This window comes from Corvus moneduloides, chromosome 7 (genome assembly GCF_009650955.1).
Source record: "Corvus moneduloides isolate bCorMon1 chromosome 7, bCorMon1.pri, whole genome shotgun sequence".
Taxonomy (NCBI): Eukaryota; Metazoa; Chordata; class Aves; order Passeriformes; family Corvidae; genus Corvus; species Corvus moneduloides.
Window position 1 is genome coordinate 1,350,380 of NC_045482.1, and position 13,540 is coordinate 1,363,919.

Here is a 13,540-nt window from a genome sequence, read left to right on the forward strand (position 1 = left end):
CTGGATCCCGTTGATACATATCAGTACCTCAAAGGCAGGTGCCAGGAGGGTGATGCCAGACTCTTCAGTGGTGTCCAGTGCCAGGATGAGGAGCAATGGCCATAACCTAAACCACAAGAAGCTTCACTTCAACACGAGAAAGAACTTCTGTACGCTGAGGGTGGGAACAGGCTGCTCAGGGTGCCTGTGGAGTCTCCCTCCCTGGAGCCATTCCACCCCCACCTCGATGTGTTCCTGTGTCACCTGCTCTAGGTAGTGCTGCCTGGGCACGGGCTTGGACTGGATGATCTCCAGAGGACAATCCCGTGCTTCTGGACTGCTGATGCTGCTGGCAGGGAAGCGTGAGGTGTGTACCCCTTTCCCGGGCGGAGGTGGCAGAGGGAAATCCGGGAGGCGCTCTGCTGCCGCTCCCGGGCGGGCGGGACTCCAGTCCGGCGCTTGTGCGCTGCCGGCTGGCGCGGCCGGGCCCCGCCGCTCGCTCCGCGCTGCCCGCCCCGGGGCGTGCACCGGGCGCTCCGGCACCGCCGGCACCGCTCCCGCGCGGACCTTCCCGCGCCCGCCGCTCCGCCGGGCCCGCCGCGGATGCTAATCGGATTTACCCGGCGGAGAGGGCAGGAAAAAACCCGGCCAGATCCGCAGCCGTGCGGCCGCGCTGTAAACAATGAGCTTGGAGGCGGCTGCTGCAGCTCCCATGCCGTGAAGACCGGACCCGGGCTCCGCGGGAGGAGGATGCGTGCCTGGATGTGAGCCGTCCCTCGGCGCCTCTCCGGGATGGCGCTGCCATGGACGCCGGCCGCCGGCGAGGAGCGCAGCCGGAGCCCAGCCTGACCCCGCCGCAGAGCGGGGTGTGACACCGGAGCTTTTTTTTTAAAAATTATTATTTATTTATTTCATTATTTTTTAACCGGGTTGCAGTGGTTTGTGACTCTGCGTTTCCAGCCACCCCTCGTCTCTCCATCCATCCATTCATCCATCCATCCATCCATCCATCTCGGCGCCGATGCCCGCGGTGGCCGCCGCTGCCTGAAGGGCAGAGCCATCATGTACCTCCTGGACAGCAGCGAGCCGCCGGCCGCCGCCGCCTCCTCCCCCGAGAGGATGCAGCGGGGGACCCCGCCGAGGAAGACCGTGTACCGCATCTCCGTGACCATGGTGAAGAAGGAGCTGCTGGGGCCGGAGAGCGGCCGCGCCGGCCCCGAGCTGCCCCGGCGCGGGCGGAGCCGCCCGCCGGGCTCCTCCAGCCTTACCAGGGCCGGGCTGCTGCTGCTGGAGGAGGAGGAGGGCGAGGAGGAAGGCGAGGAGCGGGACAGGGTTCCCAGCCCCTGCGGCTTCCGCACCTTCAGGACGCTGAGCACGGGGCAGCTGGAGCTGGGCCGCCTGAAGGTGCCGAGGAGAGCGGGGCCGCCCGTGCCCGGGGCGCCGCGGGGCAGCGCCGGACCCGGAGAAGCCGCGGCAGCCGCTGCCGCATCCCCGCCCGGGGAGGAGGGCGACAAGGACGGGGGCCCCGGGGAGCAGGCCCCGGGGGAGCGGGGCCACAGCCCGTGGCGGCAGCCGGGGCTGCTGCGGAGGAGCTTCAGCTTCAGGCACTGGAGCGGCGGCGGCGGGGAGCCGGCCCGGGTGCGGCGGCACAGCAGCTCCGGCTGCCTGCCCGGGCCGCCGCCGCCGCCGCCCTCGCCGCCCGCCGCGCTCCCCGCAGAGCCCCCCGAGAAGCGCAACACGCTGGACGTGGGCGAGGTGCTGAGCCAGGCGGACCCGCTGTCCCGGCTGGAGCGCTGGGAGCGCAGCAAGAGCAAGAACCGGACCCTGGATAACAGCGACCTGCAGCGGCTCTCAGAGCGGCTGGGCCGGGAGGGCCCCGCCGCCGGCACCGAGCACCGGCTCCTGCGCTTCTTCAGCGGCATCTTCGCCCGCAGGGACGGCCCCGCCGCCCTCTTCGGCAGCCCCCACGGACGCTCCCCCCGCAGCAGCTTCTCCAGGTCCAGGGCTTATTTTAGCAGCCTCAGGAGAGCCGCCGTGGACATGCAGTCCAGCTCCGAGAGCATCAACGGGTCCCCCCATAAAGGTGCCCGTCCTCGTTTCATCTGGGCGGCTCGGCATCGGTGCTGGGGGATGGATGGTGGGGTCAAGGGGCTGTTCTGTGTGAGGAGAGGGAGATGCCGCTCTGGGGTGCATCAGAGTGGAGAAGCTCTGGCACAGGTTGCCCAGAGAAGCTGTGGCTGCCCCTGGAACCCTGGAAGTGTCCAAAGCCAGGTTGGATGGGGCTTGGAGCAACCTGGGCTAGTGGAAGGTGTCCCTGCCCAAGGCACGGGGTGGAACGAGATGGTGTTTAAGGTCCCTTCCAACCCAAACCATTCCATGATTCTATGGGTACAGTGTGTTTTGAAAAGCACATGGTAGCACAGCTCTGCAGAGCGCAGGTCAGGCTGTGTGTCCTCCTGAACCAAAACTCCCTCTCTGGAGTAATTGATTGTGCATTCTAGGACAGCTGAGAGAGGCAAGTGTAGCTCGTTTAATTATGGAATAGAAGCTGAACTCGAGTGCTGCTGTATATAGGTCACTGGGTGGTCCAGTGCTGCACAGCACTGGGACTTTCTCCTTTTGGAAAGGCTTCTGTAATCCAAAAGATGGGTTATGTTGGTCAGAAATGTGCACTGCTGGAGAAGTGAGTGATTACTGGTGTAAATGTGTGGTAAATCCTAAACCTTCACTGTAATAAAAGAGTTTGGACTGAGTTAGATATTTTTAAAAAACACAGCACAGACTCAGAAGCCCTGCTCTGTGAATTATTTTATTATTTGAGTTATTTTATATAGCTGTGTTCAAATTACCCAGAGCATTTCTAGTCCAGGTGGAAATCAGATAGGGAATTCTGGGGCTTGTGAATCCCTCAAATACAAGAAAAACTTGAACCTTCCTGTGGGATGGAGGTACCTTACTGTGGGATGGCAGGGAAGAGCTGACGAGCTGCTTTCTGTGAGGCTCTGGAAGGATCCCGGTATCGTTGGCTGGGACGTGTCAAACCAGAAATGCTGGTTGTGGAGCTTCATTGTGAGACGCTGCTTTCTTCTAGCTGTGCTTTCAGATCTTTAATAAGTATCCGTGATGAAACATTTAGCCAGCAATTAGAGTCGCCTTTGAGCACTAAGTGCTTATCAGGTGGCAAATGATCTCTAAGTTGCTGCTTTTCTAAAAATACAATTCTCAACTAGATTAAGCTTTCATAAAGGCCCAGGTACAGCAGAGAATGGTGTGGAGCTGGGCTCAGGTGGTTTATTGGGGAAAGCAGCCAGCTGCCAGCTCCTTTCGGATCCAGAGCTCCTGCTGCGAGTGGAGTGTGCCCAGAGTTTGAGGCACGAGGAGCAGAGCCAAATATTTAGACCTAGTTACTGAGGACTGTAAGGTTTTATTGATGTAGAGGCGTTCACGTGGGCTTATAATAATCTTGACGGAAATTGTGGTCTGACCTTGGTTAAAGTTCAAGGTAACCACAACAGAGAATTACTTCATGCGACTCTTTCTGCCTGTCCTGTGCCAGCACACTCAAACTCTTGCTCTCTTCCAACTGCACACGGTCATATACTGGGAGCACAGTCCTCCCAGGCTGGGAGGAGACTTCAGTTAATCAATAACTGTTGGTACACAGCACTAAGATGTTCCAGAGAGGTTCCTCCTGCGCGTGCCACTACCAAATTTATCTGGTGCAATTAAGCCTTGAGGCTTGTTCTCCAGAAAACGTGTCCTGGGACCAGCGATGTGGCTGCAGTAGGTAGCAATGTTGCAGGCTCGTGTTATGGGTTAGCAGGCCTGGTGTGCTCTGCTTCCTTCCTTTTCTCCATAAAATTGCAGCTTGGGAAAAAAGCCCGTGCACAGCTCCAGCTGTTGCTCGTTGGTGACTGTTAGAAAGCTGAACTTGAAACGAATTTGTCTTTAATTTCTCCTACTGTATGTTAAGAAAAACGTTTAATTAGATATTACGATTAGCCTGCCAAATGTATTTTATTATTTTAAGGTTGGAACAAGCTGCTGTTCTGCCAGAACTTGTCTTTTGCTTCTTTGAGTTGATGTGGAGTTGGCGTGCTCAGATTCTGGAATAATGGCAGACACACAGAGATGGAGCCTTAATTTCAATGTGAGTTTTATTCCCTGGAAACTTGAAGAAATTCTTGGCTGTGAGGGTGGGCAGGCCCTGGCACGGGGTGCCCAGAGAAGCTGTGGCTGCTCCTGGATCCCTCCTGGTTCCAGGCTGGGTTGGATGGGGCTTGGAGCAGCCTGGGATAGTGGAAGGGTGTCCCTGCCCACGGCAGGGGGTGGAATGAGATGGGCTTGAGGGTCCCTTTCAACCCAAACCATTCCATGATTCTGCACTTGTTTCCCTCATGCCCTTGGTATTCTCTGTGTTTGGTGCTGTGCATGAGTTATTTGATTTTGTACTTGCAACATAAAGCCTGCACAAGGTCTGCAGAGAAAGGAGAAGTTTTAAAAAATATAGCTTGTTGGCATTTCAGCTTGAAATACCTACCCAGGTACTGCAATATCTGCTTGGATGATATTTCCTGAAAAGAAATACCTTACTTTACCTACCATAGTCAGGTGCAATATAGTTTTGTACAAGTTTTTCAGCAGAAGAGTCAAGACTTTTTAAAATCTATGTGGTTTCGATGTTACTGAGTTTGACTTAGGCAGTGCAGTGGGTAAAGGTTGATTTTTGGCTGGGATCAGTCTATAAACTCTCAGTAGTTATTCACACTGTCACTAAGCAGTCCTTGAGCATCAAGCCTTTTCCTTTTCTACCCACAAGTCCCATTTGCTGTGATATTGTTGGCCTTAAATCCAATGCAAGCAACAATTCCCGAAACGTTTGCAAGGGGAAAGAAACTCATTTATTTGAAGGAAAAAAGTTTTTCTGTGTGCATGACCACTATCCCCAAAGGCAAAAAGAGGAACTTCCATAAACTTCAACCCAGAGAAGTTATTTTTGCCTTAAACTATTTAGAAGAAGTCTTTAAGGGAAGTGTCATTCCTCATCTAAACTTTTTTCTTCTTGAAGTCTTCATGATTCATTCCTGATGAGAGGAACTCTTGCTGCTCTGGAGGAAGAGGAGGAGGATGGCTCTGAGGCTGAGGGCGCGGGGGGTGGTGTTAAAATAATTTCTTTTTCAGTGGTTCTCACTTGTTCCTTTCGTTTTGAGATAAGTTTGTTTGAATAACCCCTCTGTAGGATATATTAAGCAGCTTTGGGTATCAGAATTGTTGACTATCAAAAAGAGTATCATTATAATATGATAAACTGCTCTTTTGAGGTTTTTTCCCCCCGAGGTTTTAGAGGAGTTAGTTTTAAGCTCTTATCTCAAATTCTCTGCAGCTTAGAGTTGTGGGAAGCAGGGGGAAGCTGCTGAGTGATCTCTGTTGGAGGCCTCCAGCCTTTCCTTGCAAAGCTTCACTTGAGATAATTCTTGTTAGTTCTGTGTCATCTCCTTGCTGCCCCGCTCTCTGCTCTGCTGTGCTGCTGGCATTCCCGGTGCAGCCCAGCACGCCTGATGTGCGCTCTTATGCATGAGCGGGCAGAGATTTGGAGCACATGGAGTTTGAGCAGTAAGATGGAAATGCACTGGAACTGATCCTGTGTGGCTCCCTCGTTCGTAGCTGCAGGTTTTTGGTGCCGTGCTGGCACAAGTACAATCTTTTTCAATGCTGGAGAGCCCCCGTTTTCATGAGCTAAAAACCATCTAGGACTCTTTCAGCCGTTTCAGTTATTGTGGGTGTTGTCTAGAGGTTGTTATGAAAATAAAACCCAGCAGATAAATAGATTGCAGTTGGGGTCAAGCATTTTCAAGCATTGTCTAAGAGGGTTTTTTATTATTATTTATTGGGTAGGTCTTCTTGTGTCAAGCAAAATGAATGCCAGCTGCACTGATAAAGCGAGATGATTAAGAACTGAACTGGTATTAAGGTCACTGGCTGAATTAAAGAATGAGATGGATTAATGTTTGCACAATATTGAAGCGTGTGCCAGCTGCGAGCAGCCGTGGTCTTTGTTTTTCTCTTAAAATTGAAAAGAAATGTAGAATTTTAGTGCCTCTCTGCTATAGACTTGACAGTTAAATGCCTAATGGCAGTAATGGGTAGCTTTGTTGGGACAGATCTCTGAATACTTCTGTGAAGTGTTGTGCAGGCATTCATCTCCATTCCCTCCCAGACCGAGCTCTGTAAATTGAATTAGTGTTCTGTTGTTTTGCCGGACATCTGCCTGTTGCTTGGTTTGCTTGGTTTACTCCAGGTAACGACGTGTTTATCTAAGCGAGCTCATGCAGATGACCAAAGCACCATTTGTACAAGGAAAAGAAACATTCAGAACATGATACTCCTTTTCCTTTCCTTCTAATTCCTCACCTTGAATTTGAGGTTGCTCGGTGCGATGGGAAGCCAAGTGCCAGGTCCTGCCCTTGGGTCACAGCAGCAGCACTACAGGCTGAGGGGAGAGCGGCTGGAAAGGATCCGTAAGGAGAGGACCTGGAGGTGCTGGTCAACAGCAGCTGAAAATAGGCCCAGATGTGCCCAGATGGCCAAGAAGGCCGATGGCCGCTGGGCTGTGCCAGCCACGGTGTGGCCACAGCCCCAGGGCAGGGCCCGTCCCCTGCCCGGCCCTGCTGAGGCCCCTCGGGGCCGTGTCCAGCTCGGGGCCCTCCGGCCAGAGGGACCCTGAGGGGCTGGAGCGGGGCCAGGGCAGGGAACGGAGCTGGGGAGGGGCTGGAGCCCCAGGAGCGGCTGAGGGAGCTGGGAAGGGGCTCAGCCTGGAGCAAAGGAGGCTCAGGGGGGACCTTGTGGCTCTGCACAAGTCCCTGACAGGAGGGGGCAGCCGGGGGGAAATCGGGCTCTGCTGCCAGGGAACAGGGACAGGAGGAGAGGGAACGGCCTCAGGCTGGGCCAGGGGAGGCTCCGGGTGGACAGCAGCAGGAATTTCTGCATGGAAAGGGTGGTCAGGCATTGGAGTGGAGTCCCCATCCCTGGAGGTGTCCCAGGAACACCTGGAGGTGGCACGGGGTGCTCTGGGCTGGTGACAAGGTGGGGACCAGGCACAGCTTGGAGTCAATGGCCTGGGAGATCTTTTCCAGCCTCAATGATTCCGTGATTCTGAGGAGCATAGGGTTCCTCTGGAACTCTTTGCTCATCCTGGTGAGTCTGCAGTTACTGCTGGAGCATCTGGTTTTTCAGAGGTGGAGTCTGTATGTGAGGTGGCAGATGAGCTTTTTCCTGAGACCAGAGGAGGGTTTTAAGTTGCTCATAGTTGCTGCATGACTTTACTGCAGTTCTTTGCTGGACATAGTGGTCATTTTGCCCTGCAGAATGAAATCACTGGTACCAGATGCTGAACCATTACTCTGGCTAGTGAAGCAGCCAGAACCTGCCATCACTCCTATTTCACAAAATACAATTTCAAAGCAGCATAAGTTCATTAGCAGGGCTGCATCCAGGTCTTGGATTCCTAGATGACCACTGAAGAACCACTTGGGTGTGTTCGAATGAACAGTTTGGCTCTCTGCTGCAGAGCAGAGCTAGTTTTGATACTACAGAGCTGATGGCCAGCAGTAGTTGAGCACCGATTGCCCAAGTACAACTCTCCAGTTGTCAAATAATGGGTGTAAAACGATGGCCTGTACTGGGGTTTTCTTTGGCACGGCCATAACCTCATTTGGAAAGCAGAGAGCAAATGCTTTAAATGCCTGAATATTCCTTTTCACTTCGGGCTGCATAGGATTTAACAAGGAATCATTAATGCAGACTGTTAATGTGCTGGTGTTACTTTTGATAAGTGGTGTTGGGATTTCCCCATGGCAACTGCAGTAAACACACAGCGAAAGGCACTTTCTGCCAAAAACCACAGAATGGCTTTTTTCATGTGCGAGGAAAACGAAATGTCAGTATATTGAACTCGTGAAACTATCATCTATTTTGTTCATGAAAAGCATCCAGCATAAAGCTATTATCTTGATGGGAGTTGAAAACGGGGCGTTTGATGATTTTGATGGTTCAGGCTGGTACATAATGACAGTGTGTGACAAATACTTGTGCTTTATTGACAAAATAGTACCAAATGTTTCCTTAAAGCAAAGCAGGCAGCAAATGCCAGCAAGAGAATAAGCAAACAGTGCATTGCAGCTTTCTACAATCTTTTTTTGATCATCACAGATGACATTAATGGTGGGCCTTGTTATTTATTGAGGTTTCCTTTGGGAATAAGAAGGGAAGCAAGGCAGAGAGACCTGCAGTGCAGCTGTTGGGCTGCAGGAGCAGCTGTAAGGGGTTTGGAACAGGCAGGGACTCAAGGGCAGCGTGTTTGTCATGAGGGTCACTTGGTCAACAGGTCTCACTTGGAGGGATATTTGTGGAGTGGGTTCACTTAAGTCATCATTTAACCCCATAGTCGGTTGTTGTTCTCCTGTTTTGGGTTCCATTGAGGCTGCCCAGATGAAGATGTAAAGAAAGGTCACTTGTCTGCAGTGATAACCCAGAGTAAATCTCCCCATGCATTGAGATGTTACAGCAAGGGCTTTACGAGGAGCCCTGTAGGATCTGGCTGTAATGTCAGTACAGTCCCTGGGATTTACGAGGTAGGCACGTCTGTATTTCCGGGCTGTAAATGTTCCACATGGGTGGTACTCAAAGTCTGTCTCCTTGCTTTGAGAAATGTTCCCGCTATATTGCCTGACACCCATCACGTGTACCTTTATTTTCTCTAGCTTATAGATAGAGAGAGCTATTGAATTAAAGATTGAGCAATGTCAGTTCTGGTTATATGAAGCAACTTTGATTTTTAGATGAATTGATGATGTCTCTCAGCTCCTGAGCTTGGGGAAGTTCATTTCAGCCTTGAAGGAACTTAATAAGAAATAAATTCAGAGTTTCTTGGGAAAATCTCAGTGTTAGTAAAGGGTTCTTATTCTTCACAGCTCCCATTTTGTGAATGAAACCTCCCAGCAGATCTTTCCTACTTGGAAGGATTAGATGCTGGTGTTCTGCTACTTAGATATGCAGGGGAGCTCAAACACTGTGCTGAGTGCTGCCAGCTCCTGGTGCTTCCAAAGTGATTTATAATCCCTCTTTGTTTGCATGTATTTGTCAGTCAGCTTGTCTGGCTCCTTTGACAGAGAATCTGCATTCCTAAAAATGCTGGTTTAGGACTTGGTGTGTATATACATATACATACACGTGTGGGGTTTGAGAAGAGGGTTCTGCATCACTGACGCAAGGTTTTTCCCTGTTTATTCCCATGCAAACAGTTATTTAACAGCAGTGCGTATGTATTAAACATAAGGGAAAACTCTTCTAAAAAGTGGGTGCTGAACCACTCAGTGCAGCTGGATTTGATTTGTAGGGATATGTAAGGCATTTATTGAGCTGCCTCCCTCCTTAGTTTCTCTGCCGCTTCTGTGGGTGCAGATGTTGTTTGGGTGTTAAGAGCACAGTATTTCCCCTTAACGAGGTACTGTTTATTCTCACTACTAAGTGGCACTTGTTGTTTTTAGGTTGAACCCTGAAAAATCAGTAAGTGGCCCTTAACCCTGCTGGCGTTGCTGTGAGGAGCATTCCTGCAGAGGTGATGCTCTCCCTCCTCCCAAAACCAAAGGCTCCCAAACCCCAAAGCCTTCTTTGGGATGAGTGTCAGAATGACAGAGTGCCTGAGACCTCTCCTGCTCTTCCAGGGCTCGTGTTGCGTTCTTATCCGGGGTAGACTGCCTGGGAAACTGGGATGTTGACCCAACTGTTCCTTATGCAACATCCTAATTCAGAAGCTCCTCTGTTCGGCGATACAGAAATATTTATGTTGGCAAGGCAACAGCTTTTATGCCTCGACCTCAGTGTCCTGCGGGGAAAAATCCGATTTTGTGCTCATGGAGGATACAAGATTTAGCTTTTCTCCAGTTTTAATTATTAAAGCTGTTAAAATTGATCATGCATTGCTCTTCACAGCTTTCAGGGGATTGTGCTCAGGCCTTGGAGAGAAATTAAAATTTTGTCTTCTCTAAACCTGACTTGAATTGAAAAAATCACCTGTTTTGCCACATCCTTGGCTGCAGATTGTTGGTTTCCTTGCTCAGGCTGCTCTTCCTCCCACAGTCCAGGGTGGCAGATCCTCACTGGCTGTCACTGGTACCCCTTTCACTGTGTGTGTCCTCTTGTCCTCTCCTTATGAGAGGCCATGGGCAGGGACACCTCCCACTATCCCAGGTTGCTCCAAGCCCCGTCCAGCCTGGCCTGGGACACTGCCAGGGATCCAGGGACAGCCCCAGCTTCTCTGGGCACCCTGTGCCAGGGCCTCAGCACCCTCTGAGTAAAGAATTTCTTCCTAATATCTAATCTAAATCTCTCTTTTACTTTAATACAGTTCCCCCTTGTTCGTCGCTATCTGCCCATGTAAAAAGCCCCTTTTTACATGTCCATAGTGAGACTCTCCAGAGCCTTCTTACATCCTCACTTGTTAAATTTGTCAGTGAAGAGTTTGTTTTAATAAAAAGAGGCTAATTTCTGCCCTCAGGAGAAGGTGTTATCTTTGATTTTGTGCTGTTGGCCAGCAATTTCTTCAGGTTTCCAGCATGGTGTTGGGCAGGCTTGTGCTATTCAAGAGTTAATAGAGATGTTTTCAATTCCATGTAGAGCTGAGCATGGCAGGATTGTTTCCCAAGGGTCAGAGGAAGAAGAAGGCAATACTAAAGGACTCTTGCTGAAGAAGATGTTTTAAAAGCACTGTTTGAAAGTCCCTGGGAGTGAAGGGCCTCTTTCAGCTCCTGTTTGCAGTGCACTGTCTCTGTGGGGTGACCTGGGTGTTGGTGAAATGCCTTTGAATGTGAGCAGTTCTGGCCAAAATACGCTATTTTTGTATCTGATTTTAATCTCTCAGAAATATCTTAGCATGTCTTAAGTCTTCAAAATTCCTGGCTATTTCTGAGTTAGCTGAGAAGTCACTGCTTAGGGCAGATGATGGTATTTGAGATTAGAACATTGCTGTGAATGGAGAGCTGAACTTCATCTTCTGGGTGAGGTGGGGATGGGGCCTTCAAGGAGGGGAACTGAAGTTCTCAGAAAAAAATTCTTTATTTTCAGTTTGGGTGTCTGCAGAGCTTCCAGGGTGACTCAGGGTGAGGTTATTTGAGAATGACAGGCTCTGAAAAGAGCAGGTTGAGATCAGATAAGGGAGATGTATGTTTGACTCTGTATAAAGATGTGTAAACAGCTTGATTATTTCTGTATGTATGCACCAGAGGCATGGAAATGCTTCGAGTCTGTTTAGCTGCCTTGAAAACTTGTGGGAATCCTTCCCTTTTGCCCCTTCTTATCTCTTGGTCTTGTGAACATAAAGGGTGGGGAGTGAAAAACGAAATCGAGCACTTGGTTTGCCTTACGTTCAGATTTAAACATTCCTGAGATTATTGCCACATTTTACTACTGCCACCTGCTTCACCTCCTCACTCCCGGGTTTGGGGAGGCCCTGCAGAGCCTCAGGTGTGTCTTCTGACTGCTGTCTGCCAGTGAATCACCTGCTAATGCAGTTGACCTCCAGCCCTTTGAACTGACTCTGTTTTTAACCTAAGGCAGGGAGGAGAATTCATGCTAAGCAGAGGCTGATCAGACAGTGCTGCAGTCATCTAAAGACTTGTTGTTGCTCTAACTGCCCTCTTCCTTCAGGAAACAGAGCTGATAGCATGGAAGAACTTGTTCTGAAAAGCACTTGGAGAGATTCCTAAATTTAAACAAATAAATATACATATGCAATGTATGTGTGTGTGTATATATATATGTATAGCTGTGGAATCTGAAAGTTTTTCAGTTCAGTTGTGCCTGTAAAGTAGAAACACAATAGCTGCTGTTTCATACATAACAAGGCTGTAAAATTTTGTTTTCTAGTTTGGCAGGTGGTTTCTATTCATTTAAACTCCAATTAAGATGCCACAGTCCTGGACAGAGGTGCTGTTTCTGTCCTGAGGTGGTCGTGCAGTGTTGCCTTGCCCTCAGTCTCTGTATTTCTGCCACAATGGCCAAGTTGTGCTTCAGTGGTGAAGCTCAAAATCGGGAGGAGACCTTTCCATGAGTTCTCCCAGTCTGTGTCAGACCAGTTCATAACCACAGATGCCCTCCCCAGTCTCGCAGCTTACTGGCAGAAACAAATAATCTTCCCTTGAAGGATGGTGGGGATTAAAGTGCAGGTCGGTGTTTGCCCTTTGGCCGTAGCGCATCTCCCGGCACCGGTCATCCACACGGTGCTTGATGATCATTCAGGCTCCTTGCACTTGGAGCATTCCTGATCCAGCTCCTCCTGGGTAGATGAGCAGGATGTCAGTACCACTAATCACTTTTCCCCAGATTCTCCTACCTAAATCTGAGCCGGAGTAGCACCAGGATTTGTATTATCCCTTGTTTAAGGAGGGTGCCTTTCTCCTGGGTGGCTTTTACTGGCAGTTTCCATCTGATCCATTTGGAACCCATCCTCACTTGGGGTGGTGAAGTAGCAGTGCTTGATTTTGAAGGAGCCTTTGTGTCCCTTCTGAATCAAATCTGAGGGTCTGCAAGGAAGCATCTTGGAAGCAGGACTTTCCTGGGATTACTTTGGTGGGGGGAATGGAAAACTGCATTTATAATAAGAGATTCCAGAACAAAGTGGGATTTAGTTGCTGTGGTAATTACAGTTTTGTTCTAGATAACTGTGAAGTTATGCTGTATTAACTCCTTCCTGTGACTAGATGCCTTTTCCCATGGAAATGGAAGTTCTGATTTCCTTGTGGGTTATGAATTGCAGTCCCAGATGTCGTATTTCATACTGTACCATTGAAACTGTGGTATGAAATCCCTGCAGGCCCTCAGTATGCGTGTGGGCACCTTGTGGGCTTTCACCTGGGCATCCTTTCATTCAGGTGGCTTGGAGAAGAAACGAGCACACTGAAGGAAATTGTTCCTGGAGTCCCTCCTGGAAGTTTCTTTGGCAGGAGCACAGGCCACGCCTGTCGAGGTTGGAAGAGGTGTTAAGGTGAAGCTCCTCTTCTTTATACTTACAGGGTATGTTCCTGTCACAGCTTGCCTTAACCTCTACCCTCGCAAAGTATGTCAGGAATTGACTGATAACAAATCCCTTTCCATCCCCAAATAAAGAAGAAATCGAGTGTGATCCGAGCGTGCCTGCACTGGTTTGTATTTTTAGGGCCCCCAGGCTGTGAATCAGCAGTATCAGTGTGATGTTGCCCATAAATAGTGTGGATAAAGTATGGACACAGGTTGTTCTGGTGGGAAACCAGTTCAATGTTGGGGGTTTGACAGCATTTCGTGGGTGATGGAGCTGGTTATTAGGGAGTAATGATTTATAAAATGTGTGTGACCCTGGTTCCACAAGCACAAGACTTTATACAGCTTTCCTTTAGTTGTAGGTGGCTTCCAGGTCAGTGTCCTGTCCCCAGATAGCCCACTGCAGGTGTCTGCTGGTGGTTTCTGGGGTGGCTCTGAGTGCCTCTCAGTCCACGTTGGCTTTTCCAGCTCTATCTGTGTCCAGCCTCCT

General features: G+C 50.1%; 2 protein-coding genes across 19 annotated transcripts in view; one reads left to right on the forward strand and one right to left on the reverse strand.

Annotated features, from left to right (window-relative positions):
* LOC116446882 overlaps positions 1 to 13,540 on the reverse strand; it is a 781,927-nt gene that overhangs the window by 196,076 nt on the left and 572,311 nt on the right. The gene's annotated exons all lie outside the window — the stretch shown is intronic.
* AGAP1 (ArfGAP with GTPase domain, ankyrin repeat and PH domain 1) overlaps positions 1 to 13,540 on the forward strand; it is a 315,634-nt gene that overhangs the window by 64,680 nt on the left and 237,414 nt on the right. For 4 of the 18 annotated variants that reach the window (XM_032115298.1, XM_032115301.1, XM_032115300.1 and 1 more), the window contains exon 1: positions 528 to 2,062. The exons of 8 other annotated variants lie outside the window; for them this stretch is intronic. In XM_032115298.1, coding sequence (XP_031971189.1) covers positions 1,042 to 2,062 — 1,021 coding nt within the window. In that variant the 5' untranslated portion in view covers positions 528 to 1,041. Of the gene's footprint in view, positions 1 to 526; positions 2,063 to 13,540 lie in introns of those variants that run through there. 6 more of the 18 variants (XM_032115292.1, XM_032115296.1, XM_032115294.1 and 3 more) reach the window with 3 other exon arrangements.